This window comes from Scyliorhinus torazame, chromosome 2 (genome assembly GCF_047496885.1).
Source record: "Scyliorhinus torazame isolate Kashiwa2021f chromosome 2, sScyTor2.1, whole genome shotgun sequence".
NCBI lineage: Eukaryota > Metazoa > Chordata > Chondrichthyes > Carcharhiniformes > Scyliorhinidae > Scyliorhinus > Scyliorhinus torazame.
This window is the reverse complement of record NC_092708.1, coordinates 3,549,517-3,577,273: the sequence shown is the minus strand read 5'-3', so window position 1 is coordinate 3,577,273 and position 27,757 is coordinate 3,549,517. Positions and strand designations below refer to the sequence as shown.

The 27,757-nt window shown below is 57.1% G+C and overlaps 1 protein-coding gene across 1 annotated transcript in view; it reads right to left on the bottom strand.

Annotated features, from left to right (window-relative positions):
- The window catches only part of LOC140385688 (unconventional myosin-X-like), a 706,039-nt gene that overhangs the window by 353,259 nt on the left and 325,023 nt on the right, over positions 1-27,757 (bottom strand). Inside the window, exons 12-14 of the mRNA XM_072468099.1 lie at positions 5,875-6,021; positions 5,531-5,631; positions 4,798-4,864 (exon numbers count right to left, since the gene is read on the bottom strand). Coding sequence (XP_072324200.1) covers positions 4,798-4,864; positions 5,531-5,631; positions 5,875-6,021 — 315 coding nt within the window. The remainder of the gene's footprint in view (positions 1-4,797; positions 4,865-5,530; positions 5,632-5,874; positions 6,022-27,757) is intronic.

Genomic DNA, 27,757 nt, shown 5'->3' with positions numbered 1-27,757 from the left:
TCAAACACTCCCAGGACAGGTACAGCACGGGGTTAGATACAGAGTAAAGCTCCCTCTACACTGTCCCCATCAAACACTCCCAGGACAGGTACAGCACAGGGTCAGATACAGAGTAAAGCTATCTCTACACTGTCCCCATCAAACACTCCCAGGACAGGTACAGCACGGGGTTAGATACAGAGTAAAGCTCCCTCTTCACTGTCCCCATCAAACACTCCCAGGACAGGTACAGCACGGGGTTAGATACAGAGTAAATCTCCCTCTACACTGTCCCCACCAAACACTCCCAGGACAGGTACAGCACGGGGTTAGGTACAGAGTAAAGCTCCCTCTACACTGTCCCCATCAAAAATTCCCAGGACAGGTACAGCCCTGGGTTAGATACAGAGTAAAGCTCCCTCTACACTGTCCCCATCAAACACTCCCAGGACTGGTACAGCACGGGGTTAGATACAGAGTAAACCTCCCTCTACACTGTCTCCATCAAACACTCCCAGGACAGGTACAGCACGGGGTTAGATACAGAGTAAAGCTCCCTCTACACTGTCCCCATCAAACACTCCCAGGACAGGTACAGCACGGGGTTAGATACAGAGTAAAGCTCCCTCTACACTGTCCCCATCAAACACTCCCAGGACAGGTGCAGCACGGGGTTAGATACAGAGTAAAGCTCCCTCTACTCTGTCCCCATCAAACACTCCCAGGACAGGTGCAGCACGGGGTTAGATACAGAGTAAAGCTCCCTCTACTCTGTCCCCATCAAACACTCCCAGGACAGGTACAGCACGGGGTTAGATACAGAGTAAAGCTCCCTCTTCACTGTCCCCATCAAACACTCCCAGGACAGGTACAGCACGGGGTTTGATACAGAGTAAAGCTCCCTCCACACTGTCTCCATCAAACACACCCAGGACAGGTGCAGCATGGGGTTAGATACAGAGTAAAGCTCCCTCGACACTGTTCCCATCAAACACTCCCAGGACAGGTACAGCACGGGGCTAGATACAGAGTAAAGCTCCCTCGACACTGTTCCCATCAAACACTCCCAGGACAGGTACAGCACGGGGTTAGATGCAGAGTAAAGGTCCCTCTACATTGTCCCCATCAAACACTCCCAGGACAGGAACAGCACGGGGTTAGATACAGAGCAAAGCTCCCTCTACACTGTCCCCATCAAACATTCCCAGGACAGGTACAGCGCAGGGTTAGATACAGAGTAAAGCTCCCTCTACACTTTCCCCATCAAACGCTCCCAGGACAGGTACAGCACAGGGTTAGATACAGAGTAAAGCTCCCTCTACTCTGTCCCCATCAAACACTCCCAGGACAGGTACAGCACGGGGTTAGATACAGAGTAAAGTTCCCTCTACACTTTCCCCATCAAACGCTCCCAGGACAGGTACAGCACAGGGTTAGATACAGAGTAAAGCTCCCTCTACACTTTCCCCACCAAACACTCCCAGGCCAGGTACAGCACGGGGTTAGATACAGAGTAAAGCTCCCTCTACACTGTCCCCATCAAACACTCCCAGGACAGGTACAGCATGGGGTTAGATACAGAGTAAAGCTCCCTCTACACTGTCCCCATCAAACACTCCCAGGACAGGTACAGCACGGGGTTAGATACAGAGTACAACTCCCTCTACATTGTGCCCATCAAACACTCCCAGGACAGGTACAGCACGGGGTTAGATACAGAGTAAAGCTCCCTCTACACTGTCCCCATCAAACACTCCCAGGACAGGTACAGCACAGGGTTAGATACAGAGTAAAGCTACCTCTACACTGTCCCCATCAAACACTCCCAGGACAGGTACAGCACGGGGTTAGATACAGAGTAAAGCTCCCTCTTCACTGTCCCCATCAAACACTCCCAGGACAGGTACAGCACGGGGTTAGATACAGAGTAAATCTCCCTCTACACTGTCCCCACCAAACACTCCCAGGACAGGTACAGCACGGGGTTAGGTACAGAGTAAAGCTCCCTCTACACTGTCCCCATCAAACACTCCCAGGACAGGTACAGCACGGGGTTAGATACAGAGTAAAGCTCCCTCTACACTGTCCCCATCAAACACTCCCAGGACAGGTACAGCACGGGGTTAGATACAGAGTAAACCTCCCTCTACACTGTCTCCATCAAACACTCCCAGGACAGGTACAGCACGGGGTTAGATACAGAGTAAAGCTCCCTCTACACTGTCCCCATCAAACACTCCCAGGACAGGTACAGCACGGGGTTAGATACAGAGTAAAGCTCCCTCTACACTGTCCCCATCAAACACTCCCAGGACAGGTGCAGCACGGGGTTAGATACAGAGTAAAGCTCCCTCTACTCTGTCCCCATCAAACACTCCCAGGACAGGTGCAGCACGGGGTTAGATACAGAGTAAAGCTCCCTCTACTCTGTCCCCATCAAACACTCCCAGGACAGGTACAGCACGGGGTTAGATACAGAGTAAAGCTCCCTCTTCACTGTCCCCATCAAACACTCCCAGGACAGGCACAACACGGGGTTAGATACAGAGTAAAGCTCCCTCTACACTGTCCCCATCAAACACTCCCAGGACAGATACAGCACGGGGTTTGATACAGAATAAAGGTCCCTCTATATTGTCCCCATCAAACACTCCCAGGACAGGTACAGCACGGGGTTTGATACAGAGTAAAGCTCCCTCCACACTGTCTCCATCAAACACACCCAGGACAGGTGCAGCATGGGATTAGATACGGAGTAAAGCTCCCTCGACACTGTTCCCATCAAACACTCCCAGGACAGGTACAGCACAGGGCTAGATACAGAGTAAAGCTCCCTCGACACTGTTCCCATCAAACACTCCCAGGACAGGTACAGCACGGGGTTAGATGCAGAGTAAAGGTCCCTCTACATTGTCCCCATCAAACACTCCCAGGACAGGTACAGCACGGGGTTAGATACAGAGTAAAGCTCCCTCTACACTGTCTCCCATCAAACATTCCCAGGACAGGTACAGCACAGGGTTAGATACAGAGTAAAGCTCCCTCTACTCTGTCCCCATCAAACACTCCCAGGACAGGTACAGCACGGGGTTAGATACAGAGTAAACCTCCCTCTACACTGTCTCCATCAAACACTCCCAGGACAGGTACAGCACGGGGTTAGATACAGAGTAAAGCTCCCTCTACACTGTCCCCATCAAACACTCCCAGGACAGGTACAGCACGGGGTTAGATACAGAGTAAAGCTCCCTCTACACTGTCCCCATCAAACACTCCCAGGACAGGTGCAGCACGGGGTTAGATACAGAGTAAAGCTCCCTCTACTCTGTCCCCATCAAACACTCCCAGGACAGGTGCAGCACGGGGTTAGATACAGAGTAAAGCTCCCTCTACTCTGTCCCCATCAAACACTCCCAGGACAGGTACAGCACGGGGTTAGATACAGAGTAAAGCTCCCTCTTCACTGTCCCCATCAAACACTCCCAGGACAGGCACAACACGGGGTTAGATACAGAGTAAAGCTCCCTCTACACTGTCCCCATCAAACACTCCCAGGACAGATACAGCACGGGGTTTGATACAGAATAAAGGTCCCTCTATATTGTCCCCATCAAACACTCCCAGGACAGGTACAGCACGGGGTTTGATACAGAGTAAAGCTCCCTCCACACTGTCTCCATCAAACACACCCAGGACAGGTGCAGCATGGGGTTAGATACAGAGTAAAGCTCCCTCGACACTGTTCCCATCAAACACTCCCAGGACAGGTACAGCACAGGGCTAGATACAGAGTAAAGCTCCCTCGACACTGTTCCCATCAAACACTCCCAGGACAGGTACAGCACGGGGTTAGATGCAGAGTAAAGGTCCCTCCACACTGTCTCCATCAAACACACCCAGGACAGGTGCAGCATGGGGTTAGATACAGAGTAAAGCTCCCTCGACACTGTTCCCATCAAACACTCCCAGGACAGGTACAGCACAGGGCTAGATACAGAGTAAAGCTCCCTCGACACTGTTCCCATCAAACACTCCCAGGACAGGTACAGCACGGGGTTAGATGCAGAGTAAAGGTCCCTCTACATTGTCCCCATCAAACACTCCCAGGACAGGTACAGCACGGGGTTAGATACAGAGTAAAGCTCCCTCTACACTGTCTCCCATCAAACATTCCCAGGACAGGTACAGCACAGGGTTAGATACAGAGTAAAGCTCCCTCTACTCTGTCCCCATCAAACACTCCCAGGACAGGTACAGCACGGGGTTAGATACAGAGTAAAGCTCCCTCTACACTGTCCCCATCAAACATTCCCAGGACAGGTACAGCACGGGGTTAGATACAGAGTAAAGTTCCCTCTACACTTTCCCCATCAAACGCTCCCAGGACAGGTACAGCACAGGGTTAGATACAGAGTAAAGCTCCCTCTACACTGTCCCCATCAAACACTCCCAGGCCAGGTACAGCACGGGGTTAGATACAGAGTAAAGCTCCCTCTACACTGTCCCCATCAAACACTCCCAGGACAGGTACAGCACGGGGTTAGATACAGAGTAAAGCTCCCTCTACACTGTCCCCATCAAACACTCCCAGGACAGGTAGAGCATGGGTTAGATACAGAGTAAAGCTCCCTCGACACTGTCTGTGATGCCTGTGTGGTACTTTGCTGATTTTCCTGTGCCATTGTGTTGCTGTAAGTGTTGTGGACATTGAGCGAACTTACGGGCATGTTTGTTGTTTTGGTATCAAGTTTAACTCTTTGGTTATTTCCAAGGGGATTTGCTGCTTTTCTTGTCTTTGAGATTTGAGGAGCTCCTTACCTTTTCAATCAGGTCGAGGCACTCCGCATTATCCATCCAGTCAATCGCTTCCCAACTCATCCCTTCCCTATAGAAATAAACAAAGATGGACATGTGTCTGTATCAATTTCCCCAGGAGCTGGGGATGGGTGGCAGGGAATGGGATCAATGGGACGGAGGTAGGATTTATAGGATGGGTGTGAGGTTGGGCTGAGGGGGAGCTGGGGGGGAGCTCGGGGAGGGGGAGCTCAGGGTGATGGGCTGAGGGGGAGCTCGGGGAGGGGGAGCTCGAGGAGGGGGAGTTCGGGGAGGGGGAGCTCAGGGTGATGGGCTGAGGGGGAGCTGGGGGAGGGAGAGCTCGGGGAGAGGGAGCTCGGGGAGGGGGAGCTCGGGGAGATGGGCTGAGGGGGAGTTGGGGGAGGGAGAGCTCGGGGAGGGGACCTCGGGGAGATGGGCTGAGGGAAGCTGAGGGGGGTGGAGATGGTTTGAGGGGGAGCTCGGGGAGGGGGACCTCGAGGAGATGGGCTGAGGGAAGCTGAGGGGGGTGGAGATGGTCTGAGAGGGAGCTCGGGGAGTGGGAGCTCAGGGTGATGGGCTGAGGGGGAGCTGGGGGAGGGAGAGCTCGGGGAGGGGGAGCTCGGGGAGGGGGAGCTCGGGGAGGGGGACCTCGGGGAGATGGGCTGAGGGGAGCTGAGGGGGGTGGAGATGGTCTGAGGGGAGCTCGGGGAGGGGGACCTTGAGGAGATGGCCTTACCTGTTGTACTCCAGTTGTTCCAGAGAGAAGATGTGTTTGTTGAAATATTCCTGCAGTTTCTCATTCGCGAAGTTGATGTTGAATTGTTCAAAGCGGTTAATCTGTGGAGAAAGGTGTCAGTGCCAGGATTGTACGCCGTAACCCCTCACCACTCAACCTCTCACCATGGCCTCTCAACCCCTCACCTCCTTAGCACTTAACCAGCCCTTGAAGCCTCACCATGACCTCTTGACCCTTCACCCCTCCCTATTGCATGCTTCGCCAATGGCGGGTGCAGAGGTTAGGGGGTCAGCTTCCCTCCCCATCCTCAATCTCCTCGGTTACATCCTCAACTCAACACCCACCTCAAAGTTTTCGAAACCAAAGATGTCGAGGATGGCAATGGATTTGAAACTCTCTTTCCCTTTGATCTTTGCATTGATTTTCCTAATGATCCAGGAAAAACACTGGGAATAGAGTGCCATGGACATAGAATCCCGGGAATCTGCAGCCTGAAACACAAGGAAAAGAGCATCAATAATCCCTCCCGGAGAATTAATGGGGGCAGGAAGCAAACTCCCCATGTGACAGGGCGGAGGGCACTCCCCATGTGTCAGGGCGGAGGGGCACTCCCCATGTGACAGGGCGGAGGGGCACTCCCCATGTGTCAGGGCGGAGGGGCACTCCCCATGTGACAGGGCGGAGGGGCACTCCCCATGTGTCAGGGCGGAGGGCACTCCCCATGTGACAGGGCGGAGGGGCACTCCCCATGTGTCAGGGCGGAGGGGCACTCCGCATGTGTCAGGGCGGAGGGGCACTCCCCATGTGTCAGGGCGGAGGGGCACTCCCCATGTGACAGGGCGGAGGGGCACTCCCCATGTGACAGGGCGGAGGGGCACTCCCCATGTGACAGGGTGGAGGGGCACTCCCCATGTGTCAGGGCGGAGGGGCACTCCCCATGTGTCAGGGCGGAGGGGCACTCCCCATGTGACAGGGCGGAGGGGCACTCCCCATGTGTCAGGGCGGAGGGGCACTCCCCATGTGTCAGGGCGGAGGGGCACTCCCCATGTGACAGGGCGGAGGGGCACTCCCCATGTGACAGGGCGGAGGGGCACTCCCCATGTGACAGGGCGGAGGGGCACTCCCCATGTGACAGGGCGGAGGGGCACTCCCCATGTGACAGGGCGGAGGGGCACTCCCCATGTGACAGGGCGGAGGGGGACATCTCTCTCTCTCCAGTGTTTGGGTCAGAATGGTGCATCGCTGGTTATCCAGCATTTATTATCCGTCCCTAATTGTCCTTAACATTGTGGTATTGTGTTTCTTCTTGAACCGCTGCAGTCCCTGAGGTGTAGGTACACCCACTGTGCTGTTAGGGAGGGAGTTCCAGGATGTTGCCCCAGCGACAGTGAAGGAACGGCCGATATATTTCCCAGTCAGGGTGGTGAGTGACTTGGAGGGGAACCTCCAGGTGGTGGGGTTCCCAGGTATCTGCTGCTCTTGTCCTTCTAGATGGTGGTGGTCGTGGGTTTGGAAGGTGCTGCCTGGGGAACCTTGGTGAGTTGCTGCAGTGCATCTTGTAGATGGTGCACACGGCTGCCAATGTTCATCGGTGGTGGAGGGAGTGAATGTTTGTGGAAGGGGAGCAATCAAGCGGGGCTGCTTTGTCCTGGATGGTGTTGAGCTTCTTGAGTGTTGTTGGAGCTGCTTCATCCAGGCAAGTGGAGAGTTTTCCATCACACTCCTGACTTGTGCCTTGTCGATGGTGGACAGGCTTTGGGGGGTCAGTGGGTGAGTTACACACCGTGGGATTCCCAGCCTCTGACCTGCCCTGGTAGCCACAGTATTAATATGACCAGTCTAGTTCAGTGTGACTGTCAGGCTGTTACTGACCAGTCTGGGAGCAGAACGCCCAACTGTGGCACAAGCCCCCAGGTGTTAGTGAGGAGGACTTTGCAGGGTCGGCAGGGACCGTTGTTGTTTGCGCTGCCTGGGTCGATGCCGGGTGGGGGCCCGCTTTCATTCTCATCAGATATTTTCCTGTGGGTCTGGAGTCACATGAAGGCCGGGCTGGGTGAGGGCGGGCTGGGCGAGGCCGGGCTGGGTGAGGCTGGGCTGGGTGAGGCCGGGCTGGGCGAGGGCGAGGCCGGGCTGGGTGAGGCCGGGCTGGGTGAGGCCGGGCTGGGTGAGGCTGGGTGAGGCCGGGCGAGGCTGGGTGAGGGCGGGCTGGGCGAGGCCGGGCGAGGCTGGGCGAGGCCGGGCTGGGTGAGGCTGGGTGAGGCCGGGCGAGGCTGGGTGAGGGCGGGCTGGGCGAGGCCGGGCGAGGCCGGGCTGGGTGAGGCCGGGCTGGGCGAGGCCGGGCTGGGCGAGGCTGGGCGAGGCTGGGCTGGGTAAGGCCGGGCTGGGTGAGGCCGGGCTGGGTGAGGCTGGGCGAGGCTGGGCTGGGCGAGGCTGGGTGAGGCTGGGCGAGGCTGGGTGAGGCTGGGCTGGGTGAGGCCGGGCTGGGCGAGGCTGGGCGAGGCTGGGCTGGGCGAGGCTGGGTGAGGCCGGGTGAGGCTGGGCTGGGTGAGGCTGGGCTGGGCGAGGCTGGGCTGGGTGAGGCCGGGCTGGGCGAGGCTGGGTGAGGCCGGGTGAGGCTGGGCTGGGTGAGGCTGGGCTGGGCGAGGCTGGGCTGGGCGAGGCCGGGCTGGGTGAGGCTGGGCGAGGCCGGGCTGGGCGAGGCCGGGCTGGGTGAGGCTGGGCGAGGCTGGGCTGGGTGAGGCTGGGCGAGGCTGGGCTGGGCGAGGCCGGGCTGGGCGAGGCCGGGCTGGGTGAGGCTGGGTGAGGCCGGGCTGGGTGAGGCTGGGCGAGGCTGGGCTGGGCGAGGCCGGGCTGGGCGAGGCCGGGCTGGGTGAGGCCGGGCTGGGCGAGGCCGGGCGAGGCTGGGCTGGGTGAGGCCGGGCTGGGTGAGGCTGGGCTGGGTGAGGCCGGGCTGGGCGAGGCCGGGCTGGGCGAGGCTGGGCGAGGCTGGGTGAGGCCGGGCTGGGTGAGGCCGGGCTGGGTGAGGCTGGGCGAGGCTGGGCTGGGCGAGGCCGGGCTGGGCGAGGCCGGGCTGGGCGAGGCTGGGCTGGGCGAGGCCGGGCTGGGCGAGGCTGGGCAAGGCCGGGCTGGGTAAGGGCGGCAGATTCCCTAAGGAACAATAGTGAACCAGGTGAGGCTTCACAACCATAGCTTTGTGGTCACATCACTGAGACTAATTTTATATCCAGATTTATTTAATGAATTGAATGTGCATCCCACAGTTGTCATGGTGGCATTTGACCTCACGTGTCTGCGATGGTGGTGAGGTCGCATTCTCAATGGACCAGTCATCCGGGGACCCGGCTTAATGCTCGGGATCGGATTGGATTGGATTTGTTTATTGTCGCGTGCACCGAGGGACAGTGAAAAGTATTTTTCTGCGAGCAGCTCAACAGATCATTAAGTACATGGGAAGAAAAGGAATTAAATACTTAATAGGGAAAAGATTAGAACGATTGTAAGATAAATAAAAAGAGGATCTGTTAGGGAGAGTTCACAGAGAGCCGCCTCTCTCCGGCGCCACCTTGAGTCTTGCTCTGCGGGCGTGCGTTCAAATCCATCGCAGGCCTGCAGTGGAATTTAAATTCAATGAATAAATCTGGAATAAAAAGCTAGTTTCAGTGATTGTGACCATGAAACAATCATTAATTGTTGAGAATATCCATCTGGTTCACTCATGTCCTTTAGAGAAGGAAATCTGCCTTCCCGACCTGACCTGACCTACCTGTGACTCCAGGCCCACAGAGATGTGGTTGACTTAACTTCCCTCTGAAATGGCCCAGGTGACACATTCCGTTCTATCAAACTGCAACATAAAATTTGATAAGGAATGAAACCGGACAGACTTCCCCCAACCAATGCAAACTTCTCCTTTCTAACAAATGAAGGTTTGTGTTGGAGAGCCTGCCACAGTCTAGGGAAGCATCAGACTGACATAGTCAGACTCACACAATGTCCCAGGCACCACCATCACCCATCCTTACGATCAAAAATAGATAATAATGGGCAGCGTGGCGCAGTGGGTTAGCATTGTTGCTTCACAGCGCCAGGGTCCCAGGTTCGATTCCCAGCTTGGGTCGCTGTCTGTGTGGAGTCTGCACGTTCTCCCCGTGTCTGCGTGGGTTTCCTCCGGGTGCTCCGGTTTCCTCCCACAAATCCCGAAAGATGTGCTGTTAGGTGAATCGGACATTCTGAATTCTCCCTCAGTGTACCTGAACAGGCGCCGGAGTGTGGCGACTAGGGGCTTTTCACAGTAACTTCATTGCAGTGTTAGTGTAAGCCTACTTGTGACAATGATAAAGATAATTATTATTATAATAGAACTTACAGTGCAGAAGGCGGCAATCCAGCCCATTGGGTGTGCCCAAGCCCACACCTCCACCTGATCCTCGTGACTCAGTAACCCCACCTAATCTTTTTTTTTGGACACTAGGGCAATATATTTGAGACAATATATGCTGGGTGCAATTATGCGATCGCGGGACAGAATGTCCGCTCCGTCGAGAACGCCATCGCATTTCACGACGGCGCGGAACGTGCGCGGGCAGTAGCGATTCTGTCCCCCACAGCGGGCCAGCACGGCGCGGGAGCGGTTCACGCTGTCATAATATACACGAGTATATCATGGTGCAGACACACACTGATGGACACACAGTGGGACCAATCAACACACACAACACCGCAGCCAATCACCAGTGAGAGCACACGCACTATAAAGACAGACGGCATCGGAGTTCCCGCTCATTCGAGTAGCAGCTAGCTAGGAGGACAGAGCTCACAGCCTGTAACACAGACATTCACCATGTGCTGAGTGCATCGACTGGTTAGGACAAGGCAAAGGTCTTTAGTTTAGTCTAACATCGTTAACCCACAGTGAAAGTATGTTCAACAGTTTCTGACTTAATGAAATAGTGTTGTACTATTTTAAGTGTTGGTGGCCTGTATGTGTTCCACGGATCCAGAGCGTCCAACACATCATGATACCAGGAGTTGAGGGATGTTAGCACTTCTTAGACCTACCTGCAAGTGGTCTGCCTTCCACCAGCATACAGCCATCCTGCAAAATGGACAGCGTCCGCCCGCCGCCGCTCCGCATCACCGGTAACCTAGGGGCCAACTGGAAGATATTCAAAAAACACTTCCAGCTTTACCTGGAAGCCACAGACCGGGAAGCTGCCTCAGACACCAGGAAGATCGCTCTCTTCCCATCCACGGCCGGGGAACAGGCCATCCACATTTTCAATTCTCTCACCTTTGCTGATGGTGAAGATAAATCAAAATTCAAGACGGTCCTCCTCAAGTTTGACAGTCACTGCGACATCGAGGTGAATGAAAGTTTCGAGCGCTACGTGTTCCAGCAGCGTTTGCAGGGTAAGGATGAACCTTTCCAGTTCTTTCTCACTCACCTCCGCATCCTTGCGCAGTCCTGTAATTACGGGCCCACCTCCGACTCCATGATACGCGACCAGATCGTTTTCGGTGTTCAGTCGGACCCCCTACGCCAGCAGCTCCTCAAAGTAAAGCAACTCACCCAGACGACCGCCATCGAGACCTGCGTGCTACACGAACACGCCACTAGTCGGTATTCCCACATCCAAGCGGCTGAAACGGCGCGGCAAGGTCCCCACGAGGCAGAACGGGTCCAAGTAATCGAGCAACTCCAGGGCCTCAGCCTGGATGAGGGCGGCCATTTTGCGCGCTTTTCACGGACTCCCGCACTTGTGCGCACCGAACGAGGGGACGGCGACGACCGCACCGCGCATGCGTGGTGACACAGCGAGCGTACTGACGCTACAACGTGCGGCAACTGTGGCTCTGCCCACTTAAAGCGGCAATGTCCTGCCAAATCCCGACGATGCCTGAGATGTGGTAAACTTGGCCACTATGCTGCTTTATGCAGATCAGCTCAGCCTGCCAACTCTCGTCGCTCCAGCCAGCCCCGCAGGAATGTTCGGGCCATTCAACCCACGGTCACCGAGCCCAATTCGGACCTGATATTGACGCCAAGGACCCGAAGGCGCCATTTCGAGTCGGTATCGTTACAAAAAACAGGGTGTCCCCGAAGCAAAGAATCCAGCCTCTACCGGTATACAGCATCGATCCAGACGATGAGTGGTGTGCCACCCTGACGGTCAACCAGTCCCAAATACGATTCCGCCTGGACACTGGTGTCTCTGCCAATCTCATTGCGCAGTCTGACCTCCAAAGCCTTTGTGTCAAACCAGCCATCCTCCCATCAGCCTGCCAGCTATTAGATTATAATGGCAATGCCATTGCTGCCAGCGGCTCGTGCCAACTTGAAGTGACGCACAGGTCACGCAAAGCCATCCTTCCCTTTGAAATCGTGGGCTCCTCGAAAGCCTCCCTGCTTGGCGCGCAGGCATGCAAGCTGTTGAACCTAGTTCAGAGAGTTCACTCTCTCTCTCCTGATGACACGTCTGCCTTTCAAGACACTGACTTCAGGGCGCAACTCGACGCGATCATCGACTAGCACCACGACGTCTTTGAGGGCACCGGCACGCTCCCGTACACCTACAAGATTTTATTAAACCCGAATGCCACGCCTGTGGTGCACGCACCTCGCAGGGTCCCAGCACCCCTTAAGGACCGCCTCAAGCAGCAGCTGTAGGACCTCCAGGACCAAGGAGTGATTTCCAAAGTCACGGAATCAACCGACTGGGTCAGTTCCATGGTGTGAACAAAGAACAAAGAAATGTACAGCACAGGAACAGGCCCTTCGGCCCTCCAAGCCCGTGCCGACCATACTGCCCGACTAAACTACAATCTTCTACACTTCCTGGGTCCGTATCCTTCTATTCCCATCCTATTCATGTATTTGTCAAGATGCCCCTTAAATGTCCCTATCGTCCCTGCTTCCACTACCTCCTCCGGTAGTGAGTTCCAGGCACCCACTACCCTCTGCGTAAAAAACTTGCCTCGTACATCTACTCTAAACCTCGCCCCTCTCACCTTAATCCTATGCCCCCGAGTAATTGACCCCTCTACCCTGGGGAAAAGCCTCTGACTATGTGTGTAAAAAAGCCTTCCGGCGAGCTGAGAATTTGCATTGATCCCAAGGATCTAAATCGCAATATCATGAGGGAGCATTGTCCAATTCCCAAGAGCGAAGAGCTCACATGTGAGATGGCTCGCGCCAAGCTCTTCACCAAATTCGACGCCTCAAAAGGATTCTGGCAAATCCAGCTCGACAAATCCAGCAGGAAACTGTACGTTTAATACCCCCTTTGGCAGATATTAAGACCATAAGACATAGGAGCGGAAGTAACGCCATTCGGCCCATCGAGTCCACTCCACCATTCAATCATGGCTGATTTCAACTCCATTTACCCGCTCTCTCCATAGCCCTTAATTCCTCGAGAAATCAAGAATTTATCAACTTCTGTCTTAAAGACACTCAACGTCCCAGCCTCCACCGCCCTCTGTGGCAATGAATTCCACAGACCCACCACTCTCTGGCTGAAGAAATGTCTCCTCATCTCTGTTCTAAAGTGACTCCCTTTTATTCTAAGGCTGTGCCCCCGGGTCCGAGTCTCCCCTGTTAATGGAAACAACTTCCCTACGTCCACCCTATCTAAGCCATTCATTATCTTGTAAGTTTCTATTCGATCTCCCCTCAACCTCCTAAACTCCAATGAATATAATCCCAGGATCCTCAGACGTTCATCGTATGTGAGGCCTACCATTCCTGGGATCATCCGTGTGAATCTCCGCTGGACCCGCTCCAGTGCCAGTATGTCCTTCCTGAGGTGTGGGGCCCAAAATTGCTCACAGTATTCTAAATGGGGCCTAACTAAAGCTTTATAAAGCTTCACAAGTACATCCCTGCTTTTATATTCCAAGCCTCTTGAGATGAATGACAACATTGCATTTGCTTTCTTAATTACGGACTCAACCTGCAAGTTTACCGTTAGAGAATCCTGGACTAGGACTCCCAAGACCCTTTGCACTTCAGCATTATGAATTTTGTCACCGTTTAGAAAATAGTCCATGCCTCTATTCTTTTTTCCAAAGTGCAAGACCTCGCACTTGCCCACGTTGAATTTCATCAGCCATTTCTTGGACCACTCTCCTAAACTGTCTAAATCTTTCTGCAGCCTCCCCACCTCCTCCGTACTACCTGCCCCTCCACCTATCTTTGTATCATCGGCAAACTTAGCCAGAATGCCCCCAGTCCCGTCATCTAGATCGTTAATATATAAAGAGAACAGCTGTGGCCCCAACACTGAACCCTGCGGGACACCACTCGTCACTGGTTGCCATTCCGAAAAAGAACCTTTTATCCCAACTCTCTGCCTTCTGCCTGACAGCCAATCGTCAATCCATGTTAGTACCTTGCCTCAAATACCATGGGCCCTTATTTTACTCAGCAGTCTCCCGTGAGGCACCTTATCAAAGGCCTTTTGGAAGTCAAGATAGATAACATCCATTGGCTCTCCTTGGTCTAACCTATTCGTTATCTCTTCAAAGAACTCTAACAGGTTTGTCAGGCACGACCTCCCCTTACTAAATCCATGCTGACTTGTCCTAATCCGACCCTGCACTTCCAAGAATTTAGAAATCTCATCCTTAACGATGGATTCTAGAATCTTGCCAACAACCGAGGTTAGGCTAATTGGCTTATAATTTTCCATCTTTTTCCTTGTTCCCTTCTTGAACAGGGGGGTTACAACAGCGATTTTCCAATCCTCTGGGACTTTCCCTGACTCCAGTGACTTTTGAAAGATCAGAACTAACGCCTCCACTATTTCTTCAGCTATCTCCTTTAGAACTCTAGGATGTAGCCCATCTGGGCCCGGAGATTTATCAATTTTTAGACCTCTTAGTTTCTCTAGCACTTTCTCCTTTGTGATGGCTACCATATTCAACTCTGCCCCCTGACTCTCCTGAATTGTTGGGATATTACTCATGTCTTCTACTGTGAAGACTGACGCAAAGTATTTATTTAGTTCCTCAGCTACTTCCTTGTCTCCCATCACTAGATTACCAGCGTCATTTTGGAGCGGCCCAATGTCTACTTTTGCCTCCCGTTTGTTTTTAATGTATTTAAAGAAACTTTTACTATCATTCCTAATGTTACTGGCTAGCCTACCTTCAAATTTGATCCTCTCTTTCCTTATTGTTACAACAGGATGCCGTTCGGGATCATCTCTGCATCAGAAGTGTTCCATAGGATTATGGAACAAACGATGGAAGGTATTGAAGGTGTTCGCGTCTATGTCGACGACATAATCATTTGGTCCACCACCCCACAGGAGCATGTTAGTCACCTCCAGCGCGTATTCAAACGCATACGGGAGCAGGGCCTACGCCTCAACAGAGCCAAATGCTCCTTTGGTCAGACGGAACTCAAGTTCCTCGGGGACCACATCTCCCAGTTGGGTGTGCGGCCGGATGCGGACAAGGTGGCTGCCATCACAGCCATGAAAACGCCAGAGGACAAGAAGGCGGTCCTCCGATTTCTGGGCATGGTCAATTTTTTAGGGACGTTCATCCCTAACCTCGCCTCTCATACCACAGTTCTCAGGAACCTGGTCAGGAAGACAACAGACTTCCAATGGCTCCCTGCCCACGAGCGCGAATGGAGAGAACTCAAGGCAAAACTGACCACGGCCCCGGTCTCAGCTTTCTTTGATCCAGCAAAGGAGACCAAAATTTCGACCGATGCCAGTCAATCCGGCATTGGGGCGGTGCTCCTGCAACGCGATGAGGCCTCATCATGGGCCCCCGTTGCATATGCGTCACGTGCGATGACCCCCACGGAGCAGCGCTACGCGCAGATAGAAAAGGAGTGCCTGGGCCTTCTGACCGGAGTGGTTAAGTTTCACGATTATGTCTACGGACTTCCTCAATTCACCATCAAGACCGACCATCGCCCACTGGTCAATATAATACAGAAAGACTTGAACGACATGACGCCTCGCCTCCAGCGTATTCTTCTCAAGCTCCGGCGATATGACTTCCAGCTGGTATACACCCCAGGCAAAGACCTCATCATAGCCGACGCTCTCTCCAGGGCAGTCAACACTCCATGTGACCCAGCGGGATTGGTCTGCCAGGTTGACGCCCATGTGGCCTTCGTGGCCTCCAATCTACCTGCCACGGATGAACGCCTCGTCCAAATTCGCCGCGAGACAGCGGCTGACCCCTTACTACAGCGTGTCATGCGCCACCTAACGGACGGGTGGCTCAAGGGCCAATGCCCTCAGATCTATAACATCAGAGACGATCTGGCGGTAGTAGACGGGGTTTTTCTAAAACTGGACCACATTGTCATCCCGCATAGCTTGCACCAGCTCGTCCTGGAACAACTACACGAGGGCCACCTTGCCGTGGAGAAGTGCCGCCGATGGGCCCGAGAGGCAGTGTACTGGCCCGGCATCAATGAGGACATCGCCAACACAGTGCTCAACTGCCCCACTTGTCAGCGCTTCCAGCCGGTCCAACCACGTGAGACCCTGCAGCCCCGTGATTTGGTCACGTCACCATGGACCAAGGTGGGCATCGACCTGTTCCACGCGCTGGGTACAGACTATGTCCTGATCGTGGACTACTTTGAATTACCCGGAGGTGATACGATTGCACGACCTCACCTCGTCGGCAATCATTCGTGTATGTAAAGAAACCTTTGCTCGACACGGCATCCCGCTCACGGTTATGTCGGACAATGGCCCCTGCTTCGCCAGCCAAGAATGGTCCAGCTTTGCCAGGCGGTACAATTTTGCCCATGTGACATCCAGTCCCCTGTACCCCCAATCCAACGGCAAAGCGGAGAAGGGAGTATATATCGTCAAACGGCTCCCATGCAAAGCTGCCGATGGTGGGTGTGATTTCTACCTTGCCTTGTTGACCTATCGCTCCGCCCCACTGTCCACTGGCCTGTCGCCAGCCCAGTTACTCAGGAGTCGTACCCTGAGGACGACGGTGCCGTCCATCCATGCCCCAGACCTCGACCACGTTCCGGTCCTTCGCCGGATGCAGCTGTCTCGTGCACAGCACAAGGCGGCTCATGACTCCCGTGCAGCTGATCTCCCTGCTCTGGCTCCAGATCACAACGTCCGCATCCATCTTCCGACTGGGGGCTGGTCTGCAACTGCTGTTGTCCTTCGGCAGGTGGTCCCCCGCTCGTTCCTGGTTTGCCTACCGGATGGCTCCATTCTGCGCCGTAATCGGCGTGCCCTTCGTCTCGTTCCGCGCTCGCTACGTGATCCTCCACTGTCGCCTCGCCCTCCTGCTGACCCTGCCATGGACTAGAGATTCTGGTCACTCTGCCTCCCCGACTCTGACGCAGTCCAGCCCGCTCCTCAGCCGGCGGCTCTCGACCCACCCTTGAGGCGGTCAACCAGAATTCGTCGCCCACCTCAGAGACTAAATTTATGAACTTTGCGAACTTATGGACTCTCTGAATTGTTTTGTTGCTTTGTTTGATCGTTTCCCTGGTTTGTATATAGTGTTGATCTCGTTATTCTTGTTGCATACTGCTTCTCTGCACCAGACACCTACCCATGTAAATAGCTTAGTTCTCATGTACATAGTCCTGTAAATATACCTTCGCACCCCACACGTAGTTAGGAACATTCTCACCATACGTTATTTATTGCCACACACATTCATTCTTTTATAAAAGGGGGGATGACATAATATACACCAGTATATCATGGTGCAGACACACACTGATGGACACACAGTGGGACCAATCAACACACACAACACCGCAGCCAATCACCAGTTAGAGCACACTCACTATAAAGACAGAGGGCATCAGAGTTCCCGCTCATTCGGGATGCAGCCTCTCAGAAGGACAGAGCTTACAGCTTACAGCACAGATCTTCACCATGTGCTGAGTGCATAGACTGGTTAGGACAAGGCATAGGTCTTTAGTTTAATCTAACATCGTGTTAACCCACAGTGAAAGTATGTTCAACAGTTTCTAGCTTAATAAAATAGTGTTGCACTATTTAAGTGTTGGCGACCTGTCTGTGTTCCACGGATCCAGAGCACCCAACACATCACACGCCGCTCCAGCCTTACTTACTTGCGCGCACTTGGGGCGGCGCCAACCCGCGCCTGCGCGGTGACGTTGCTGAACGCTCCGGCCCCAACGCAACATGGCGCGGGGGTTCTGGGGCCGGACGCGCAACAAAGTAGGCCTGGGGGGGGGAGAGGCCGGGCCGCCGATCAGTGGGCCCCGATCGCGGGCCAGACCCCATCGGAGGGCCCCGACCCCGCCCGGGGATGGAGCCCCCTTGCCCCTCCCACAGGCCGCCCCCCTCGACCCTTCGCGCAGAGTTCCCGTCGGCAGCGACCAGGTGCGGACGGCTCCAGCGGGACTCTCCTTTTACCGCGCGGCCCATCCGGCCCGGAGAATCGGCGGCCCGGCCTCGTACAGCGGCCCGCGACCTCGGAGAATCGCGCGCTGCTGTCGGGGCGGCCCGCGACCTCGGAGAATCGCGCGCTGCGGTCGGAGCGGCCCGCGACCTCGGAGAATCGCGCGCTGCGGTCGGAGCGGCCCGGCCTCGGAGAATCGCGCGCTGCGGTCGGAGCGGCCCGGCCTCGGAGAATCGCGCGCTGCGGTCGGAGCGGCCCGCGACCTCGGAGAATCGCGCGCTGCGGTCGGAGCGGCCCGGCCTCGGAGAATCGCGCGCTGCTGTCGGAGCGGCCCACGACCTCGGAGAATCGCGCGCTGCGGTCGGAGCGGCCCGCGACCTCGGAGAATCGCGCGCTGCGGTCGGAGCGGCCCGCGACCTCGGAGAATCGCGCGCTGCTGTCGGAGCGGCCCACGACCTCGGAGAATCGCGCGCTGCGGTCGGAGCGGCCCGCGACCTCGGAGAATCGCGCGCTGCGGTCGGAGCGGCCCGGCCTCGGAGAATCGCGCGCTGCGGTCGGAGCGGCCCGCGACCTCGGAGAATCGCGCGCTGCGGTCGGAGCGGCCCGCGACCTCGGAGAATCGCGCGCTGCTGTCGGAGCGGCCCACGACCTCGGAGAATCGCGCGCTGCGGTCGGAGCGGCCCGCGACCTCGGAGAATCGCGCGCTGCTGTCGGAGCGGCCCGCGACCTCGGAGAATCGCGCGCTGCGGTCGGAGCGGCCCGCGACCTCGGAGAATCGCGCGCTGCTGTCGGAGCGGCCCGCGACCTCGGAGAATCGCGCGCTGCGGTCGGAGCGGCCCGCGACCTCGGACAATCGCGCGCTGCGGTCGGAGCGGCCCGCGACCTCGGAGAATCGCGCGCTGCGGTCGGAGCGGCCAGCGACCTCGGAGAATCGCGCGCTGCGGTCGGAGCGGCCCGCGACCTCGGAGAATCGCGCGCTGCGGTCGGAGCGGCCCGCGACCTCGGAGAATCGCGCGCTGCGGTCGGAGCGGCCCGCGACCTCGGAGAATCGCGCGCTGCGGTCGGAGCGGCCCACGACCTCGGAGAATCGCGCGCTGCTGTCGGAGCGGCCCGCGACCTCGGAGAATCGCGCGCTGCTGTCGGAGCGGCCCACGACCTCGGAGAATCGCGCGCTGCGGTCGGAGCGGCCCGGCCTCGGAGAATCGCGCGCTGCGGTCGGAGCGGCCCGGCCTCGGAGAATCGCGCGCTGCTGTCGGAGCGGCCCACGACCTCGGAGAATCGCGCGCTGCGGTCGGAGCGGCCCGGCCTCGGAGAATCGCGCGCTGCGGTCGGAGCGGCCCGCAACCTCGGAGAATCGCGCGCTGCTGTCGGAGCGGCCCACGACCTCGGAGAATCGCGCGCTGCGGTCGGAGCGGCCAGCGACCTCGGAGAATCGCGCGCTGCGGTCGGAGCGGCCCACGACCTCGGAGAATCGCGCGCTGCGGTCGGAGCGGCCCGGCCTCGGAGAATCGCGCGCTGCTGTCGGAGCGGCCCGGCCTCGGAGAATCGCGCGCTGCTGTCGGAGCGGCCCGGCCTCGGAGAATCGCGCGCTGCTGTCGGAGCGGCCCACGACCTCGGAGAATCGCGCGCTGCGGTCGGAGCGGCCCGGCCTCGGAGAATCGCGCGCTGCGGTCGGAGCGGCCCGGCCTCGGAGAATCGCGCGCTGCGGTCGGAGCGGCCCGGCCTCGGAGAATCGCGCGCTGCGGTCGGAGCGGCCCGGCCTCGGAGAATCGCGCGCTGCGGTCGGAGCGGCCCGGCCTCGGAGAATCGCGCGCTGCGGTCGGAGCGGCCCGGCCTCGGAGAATCGCGCGCTGCGGTCGGAGCGGCCCGGCCTCGGAGAATCGCGCGCTGCTGTCGGAGCGGCCCGGCCTCGGAGAATCGCGCGCTGCTGTCGGAGCGGCCCGGCCTCGGAGAACCGCGCGCTGCGGTCGGAGCGGCCCGGCCTCGGAGAACCGCGCGCTGCGGTCGGAGCGGCCCGGCCTCGGAGAATCGCGCGCTGCTGTCGGAGCGGCCCGGCCTCGGAGAATCGCGCGCTGCTGTCGGAGCGGCCCGCGACCTCGGAGAATCGCGCGCTGCTGTCGGAGCGGCCCGCGACCTCGGAGAATCGCGCGCTGCGGTCGGAGCGGCCCGGCCTCGGAGAATCGCGCGCTGCGGTCGGAGCGGCCCGCGACCTCGGAGAATCGCGCGCTGCGGTCGGAGCGGCCCACGACCTCGGAGAATCGCGCGCTGCGGTCGGAGCGGCCCGCGACCTCGGAGAATCGCGCGCTGCGGTCGGAGCGAACCACGACCTCGGAGAATCGCGCGCTGCGGTCGGAGCGGCCCGTGACCTCGGAGAACCGCGCGCTGCTGTCGGGGCGGCCCGCGACCTCGGAGAATCGCGCGCTGCGGTCGGAGCGGCCCGCGACCTCGGAGAATCGCGCGCTGCGGTCGGAGCGGCCCACGACCTCGGAGAATCGCGCGCTGCGGTCGGGGCGGCCCGCGACCTCGGAGAACCGCGCGCTGCGGTCGGAGCGGCCCGTGACCTCGGAGAACCGCGCGCTGCTGTCGGGGCGGCCCGCGACCTCGGAGAATCGCGCGCTGCGGTCGGGGCGGCCCGCGACCTCGGAGAACCGCGCGCTGCGGTCGGAGCGGCCCGTGACCTCGGAGAACCGCGCGCTGCTGTCGGAGCGGCCCGTGACCTCGGAGAATCGCGCGCTGCGGTCGGAGCGGCCCACGACCTCGGAGAATCGCGCGCTGCGGTCGGGGCGGCCCGTGACCTCGGAGAACCGCGCGCTGCTGTCGGAGCGGCCCGCGACCTCGGAGAATCGCGCGCTGCGGTCGGAGCGGCCCGCGACCTCGGAGAATCGCGCGCTGCGGTCGGAGCGGCCCGCGACCTCGGAGAACCGCGCGCTGCGGTCGGAGCGGCCCGCGACCTCGGAGAACCGCGCGCTGCGGTCGGAGCGGCCCGCGACCTCGGAGAACCGCGCGCTGCGGTCGGAGCGGCCCGCGACCTCGGAGAACCGCGCGCTGCGGTCGGAGCGGCCCGCGACCTCGGAGAACCGTGCGCTGCGGTCGGAGCGGCCCGCGACCTCGGAGAACCGCGCGCTGCTGTCGGAGCGGCCCGTGACCTCGGAGAATCGCGCGCTGCGGTCGGAGCGGCCCGTGACCTCGAAGAATCGCGCGCTGCGGTCGGAGCGGCCCGCGACCTCGGAGAACCGCGCGCTGCTGTCGGAGCGGCCCGTGACCTCGGAGAACCGCGCGCTGCGGTCGGAGCGGCCCGGCCTCGGAGAATCGCGCGCTGCGGTCGGAGCGGCCCGCGACCTCGGAGAACCGCGCGCTGCTGTCGGAGCGGCCCACGACCTCGGAGAATCGCGCGCTGCGGTCGGAGCGGCCCGGCCTCGGAGAACCGCGCGCTGCTGTCGGAGCGGCCCGTGACCTCGGAGAATCGCGCGCTGCGGTCGGAGCGGCCCGTGACCTCGAAGAATCGCGCGCTGCGGTCGGAGCGGCCCGTGACCTCGGAGAACCGCGCGCTGCGGTCGGAGCGGCCCGGCCTCGGAGAATCGCGCGCTGCGGTCGGAGCGGCCCGCGACCTCGGAGAACCGCGCGCTGCGGTCGGAGCGGCCCGCGACCTCGGAGAACCGCGCGCTGCGGTCGGAGCGGCCCGCGACCTCGGAGAACCGCGCGCTGCGGTCGGAGCGGCCCGCGACCTCGGAGAATCGCGCGCTGCGGTCGGAGCGGCCCGGCCTCGGAGAATCGCGCGCTGCGGTCGGAGCGGCCCGCGACCTCGGAGAATCGCGCGCTGCGGTCGGAGCGGCCCGGCCTCGGAGAATCGCGCGCTGCGGTCGGAGCGGCCCGGCCTCGGAGAATCGCGCGCTGCGGTCGGAGCGGCCCGTGACCTCGGAGAACCGCGCGCTGCGGTCGGAGCGGCCCGCGACCTCGGAGAACCGCGCGCTGCGGTCGGAGCGGCCCGTGACCTCGGAGAACCGCGCGCTGCGGTCGGAGCGGCCCGTGACCTCGGAGAACCGCGCGCTGCGGTCGGAGCGGCCCGGCCTCGGAGAATCGCGCGCTGCGGTCGGAGCGGCCCGCGACCTCGGAGAATCGCGCGCTGCGGTCGGAGCGGCCCGCGACCTCGGAGAACCGCGCGCTGCGGTCGGAGCGGCCCGTGACCTCGGAGAATCGCGCGCTGCGGTCGGAGCGGCCCGGCCTCGGAGAATCGCGCGCTGCGGTCGGAGCGGCCCGCGACCTCGGAGAATCGCGCGCTGCGGTCGGAGCGGCCCGGCCTCGGAGAACCGCGCGCTGCGGTCGGAGCGGCCCGCGACCTCGGAGAACCGCGCGCTGCGGTCGGAGCGGCCCGTGACCTCGGAGAACCGCGCGCTGCGGTCGGAGCGGCCCGCGACCTCGGAGAACCGCGCGCTGCGGTCGGAGCGGCCCGTGACCTCGGAGAACCGCGCGCTGCGGTCGGAGCGGCCCGGCACGGTGCTGGGAGAATCCCGGCCGCTGTATTCCATCCAGAATAATCCAAAGCTGTGTTTATATTGCACCATTATCCAAATTAGGTTCAAGCTGCATCAGTCACTCTCTATCTCTGTTTAAAACCTTTGAAAGCAGAGGAATATTCCTCATTAAATTATAAAACAAGGCACTGGTCGGATTGGGAGCTGGGAACAGGCCACACTAACGCCAATCCACCTGACCTGCAGATGTTTGGACTGCTGGAGATGTCACAAGAGGAGAGATTTGGATCCCAGATATTTGTTGAAATTTCTCTGCTTGTTGGACTCCCAGAAGATTCTGGAGGTTTGAAATGATTGGTGTTGTTCATAAATCACCATTTCTCTGCACTGCAGCCAGTTTTAACAGAGAGAGCTGTGTGCCTATCGGCCGCTCTGTGCACCCACACGTTTAGCTTGTGGCCCACCAAACACAAAAGCTCTTGTTACTGACTGCCCCGTTCGAGCTCTCTGATCCTCTCACACTCAATCTGGAGCGTGACATCAGTCTGGAGGTATGTGCAGAATGCAGAGACACTGTTTCCATCAGTGTCACGGGGACCAGATTGCGAAAGTCTGTACACAGCAGGCTGGCAAGGAGACAACACCATGTTCCACAACCTCTCCTTCCAGGAAGCAGACAAGAGCTCAGGGCCAGAAACAAACAGTCACATAAACATCGGGCCGGGACAAAGGACGAGGATCTGGGCAGTCACGGATTGGGAGCTGGGAACAGCCCACAGAAAGACTCCTTCCAAAAAGGGACCAGGCCAGAATTCTCCGTGGGGTGGAGAATGTTGGAAACTGTACCCCAACCCATTCAATCCCCAAACTCTCAAATCCACCCTAATCTTTAATATCCAGACCTACTCTCTATCTGTGTTTCTTTTTGATGGGGCTGGTTTAGCACAGTGGGCAAAACAGCTGGCTTGTAATGCAGAACAAGGCCAGCAGCACGGTTCAATTCCCGTAACAGCCTCCCCGAACAGGCGCCGGAATGTGGCGACTAGGGGCTTTTCACAGTAACTTCATTGAAGCCGACTTGTGACAATAAGCGATGATTATTATCGTTTTATTAATTCCCAGGATGTAGGTGCAGCTGGCCAGCATTCCGTAACCTGGGGAATGTGGTGCTTAGCCGCTGACGTCCATGTGGGGTAGGTACACCCACTGTGCTGTTAGGGAGAAAGTCCCAGGATTTAGACGCAGTGACATTCATTCATAGAAAATGGAAGCAGGAGGAGGCCATTCGGCCCCTCGAGCCTGCTCCGCCATTCATTATGATCCTGGCTGATTATCAGGTTCAATACTCTGATCCCGCCTCCCCCCCATATCCCTCGATCCCTTTATCCCCCAGAGCTGTATCGAATCGCTTCTTGAAATTACACAATGTTTTGGCCTCAGCTACTTTCTGTGGGAGTGAATTCCACATATTCACCGCTCTCTGGGTGAAGAAATTTCTCCTCACCTCAGTCCTAAAAGGTTTACCCCTTATCCTCAAACTGTGACCCCTAGTTCTGGACCCCCCACCATCGGGAACATGAATCCTGTCTAATCCTGTTAGACGTTTGTCAGTTTCTATGAGATCCCCTCTCACGCTTCTAAACTCCAATCAATATAATCCTAACCGATTTAGTCTCTCCTCATATGACAGTCCCGCCACCCCAGGAATCAGCCTGGAAACCTTCGCTGCTCCCTCCACAGCAAGAACATCCTTCCTCAGATACAGAGTTCCTCAAAGCAACTCCCTCAGTCTGCCAGAAAGACGTCATTGCAGCAGCAAGAACATCGACAACAGCTTTGCAACAACTACAACTGCAAGAAAAGATTGCCCCGAATAATGTCGCCCCGTGGATCAGTCCTCCCACCACTGGTGGCGCTGGACTACATTCGTAGCCGCCACGCCGCGTTCCCAAGGGGTGAGGCCACACGTGTCCTACACCGTCAGGAGGTCGGCCGGTCGGGGGTGACGTTTCTGGGGCAGGGCCTCAGGCAATGTCCTGAGGCCTTCGATAAGGCGCGCAGCTTACTGTGCGAGCACGCCTCTTTGAGGGGGAGCATTGCGAAAGCAGCGCCGCCCCCGATTCAGTTAGAACATAGAACATAGAACATAGAACATTACAGCACAGTACAGGCCCTTCGGCCCTCAATGTTGCACCGACCTGTGAAACCACTCTAAAGCCCATCTACACTATTCCCTTCTCGTCCATATGTCTATCCAATGACCATTTGAATACCCTTCGCGTTGGCGAGTCCACTACTGTTGCAGGCAGGGCATTCCACGCCCTTACTACTCTCTGAGTAAAGAACCTACCTCTGACGTCTGTCCTATATCTATCTCCCCTCCATTTAAAGCTATGTCCCCTCGTGCTAGACATCACCATCCGAGGAAAAAGGCTCTCACTGTCCAACCTATCCAATCCTCTGATCATCTTGTATGCCTCAATTAAGTCACCTCTTAACCTTCTTCTCTCTAACGAAAACAGCCTCAAGTCCCTCAGCCTTTCCTCATAAGATCTTCCCTCCATACCAGGCAACATTCTGGTAAATCTCCTCTGCACCCTTTCCAATGCTTCCACATCCTTCCTATAATGCGGTGACCAGAACTGTACGCAATACTCCAAATGCGGCCGCACCAGAGTGTTATACAGCTGCAACATGACCTCATGGCTCCGAAACTCAATCCCTCTACCAATAAAAGCTAACACACCGTACGCCTTCTTAACAACCCTCTCAACCTGGGTGGCAACTTTCCGGGATCTATGTACATGGATACCGAGATCTCTCTGCTCATCCACACTGCCAAGAATCTTACCATTAGCCCAGTACTCTGTCTTCCTGTTATTCCTTCCAAAATGAATCACCTCACACGTTTCTGCATTAAACTCCATTTGCCACTTCTCAGCCCAGCGCTGTAGCTTATCTATGTCCCTCTGTAACTTGTAACATCCTTCCGCACTGTCCACAACTCCACTGACTTTAGTGCCATCTGCAAATTTACTCACCCATCCTTCTACGCCCTCCTCCAGGTCATTTATAAAAATGACAAACAGCAGTGGCCCCAGAACAGATCCTTGTGGTACACCACTGGTAACTGAACTCCAGTCTGAACATTTCCCATCAACCACCACCCTTTGTCTTCTTCCAGCTAGCCAATTTCTGATCCAAACTGCTAAATCACCCTGAATCCCATGCCTCCGTATTTTCTGCAGTAGCCTACCGTGGGGAACCTTATCAAACGCTTTACTGAAATCCATATACACCACATCAACTGCTTTACCCTCATCCACCTGTTTGGTCACCTTCTCAAAGAACTCAATTAGGTTTGTGAGGCACGACCTACCCTTCACAAAACCGTGTTGACTATCTCTAATCAAATTATTCCTTTCCAGGTGATTATACATCCTATCTCTTATACACCTTTCCAAGACGTTGCCCACAACGGTTGGGACTTTGGATTTTCCGGCAGTTCCATAAACTCCATTTTGGCGTCGGTAACCGGAGAATCTAGTACAGAATGTTTGTGAGTGAGAGTGTGTGAGTGAGTGTGTGTGAGTGAGAGTGTGTGTGTGAGTGAGAGTGTGTGAGTGAGAGTGTGTGAGTGAGAGCGTGTGAGTGAGTGAGAGTGTGTGAGTGAGAGTGTGTGTGTGAGTGAGAGTGTGTGAGTGAGAGTGTGTGAGTGAGAGCGTGTGAGTGAGTGAGAGTGTGTGAGTGAGAGTGTGTGAGTGAGTGAGTGAGATTGTGTGTGAGTGAGTGTGTGTGAGAGTGTGTGAGTGAGTGTGTGTGAGAGTGTGTGAGTGAGCGTGTGTGAGTGAGAGTGTGTGAGTGAGAGTGTGTGAGTGAGAGTGTGTGAGTGAGTGAGAGTGTGTGAGTGAGTCTGTGTGAGTGAGTCTGTGTGAGTGAGTCTGTGTGAGTGAGTCTGTGTGAGTGAGTCTGAGTGAGTGAGTCTGTGTGAGTGAGTCTGTGTGAGTGAGTGAGTCTGTGTGAGTGAGTCTGAGTGAGTGAGTCTGTGTGAGTGAGAGTGCGTGAGTGAGTGAGAGTGTGTGAGTGAGAGTGTGTGAGTGTGTGAGTGAGATTGTGTGAGAGTGAGAGTGTGTGAGTGAGAGTGTGTGAGAGTGTGTGAGTGAGCGTGTGTGAGTGAGAGTGTGTGAGTGAGTGAGAGTGTGTGAGTGAGAGTGTGTGAGTGAGAGTGTGTGAGTGAGTGAGAGTGTGTGAGTGAGAGTGCGTGAGTGAGTGAGAGTGTGTGAGTGAGAGTGTGTGAGTGTGTGAGTGAGATTGTGTGAGTGAGTGAGAGTGTCTGTGAGAGTGTGTGTGTGAGTGAGAGTGTGTGAGTGAGAGTGTGTGAGTGAGAGTGTGTGAGTGAGTGAGAGTGTCTGTGAGAGTGTGTGTGTGAGTGAGAGTGTGTGAGTGAGAGTGTGTGAGTGAGAGTGTGTGAGTGAGTGAGAGTGTGTGTGTGAGAGTGTGTGTGAGAGTGTGTGAGTGAGAGTGTGTGTGTGAGTGAGAGTGTGTGAGTGAGAGTGTGTGAGTGAGAGCGTGTGAGTGAGTGAGAGTGTGTGAGTGAGAGTGTGTGAGTGAGTGAGTGAGATTGTGTGTGAGTGAGTGTGTGTGAGAGTGTGTGAGTGAGTGTGTGTGAGAGTGTGTGAGTGAGCGTGTGTGAGTGAGAGTGTGTGAGTGAGAGTGTGTGAGTGAGAGTGTGTGAGTGAGTGAGAGTGTGTGAGTGAGAGTGCGTGAGTGAGTGAGAGGGTGTGAGTGAGAGTGTGTGAGTGTGTGAGTGAGATTGTGTGTGAGTGAGTGTGTGAGTGAGAGTGTGTGAGAGTGTGTGAGTGAGCGTGTGTGAGTGAGAGTGTGTGAGTGAGTGAGAGTGTGTGAGTGAGAGTGTGTGAGTGAGAGTGTGTGAGTGAGTGAGAGTGTGTGAGTGAGAGTGCGTGAGTGAGTGAGAGTGTGTGAGTGAGAGTGTGTGAGTGTGTGAGTGAGATTGTGTGAGTGAGTGAGAGTGTCTGTGAGAGTGTGTGTGTGAGTGAGAGTGTGTGAGTGAGAGTGTGTGAGTGAGAGTGTGTGAGTGAGTGAGAGTGTCTGTGAGAGTGTGTGTGTGAGTGAGAGTGTGTGAGTGAGAGTGTGTGAGTGAGAGTGTGTGAGTGAGTGAGAGTGTGTGTGTGAGAGTGTGTGTGAGTGAGAGTGTGTGAGTGAGAGTGTGTGAGTGAGTGAGAGTGTGTGAGTGAGAGTGTGTGAGTGAGAGTGTGTGAGTGAGTGAGAGTGTGTGAGTGAGAGTGTGTGTGTGAGAGTGTGTGTGAGTGAGAGTGTGTGTGTGAGTGAGAGTGTGAGTGACAGTGTGTGA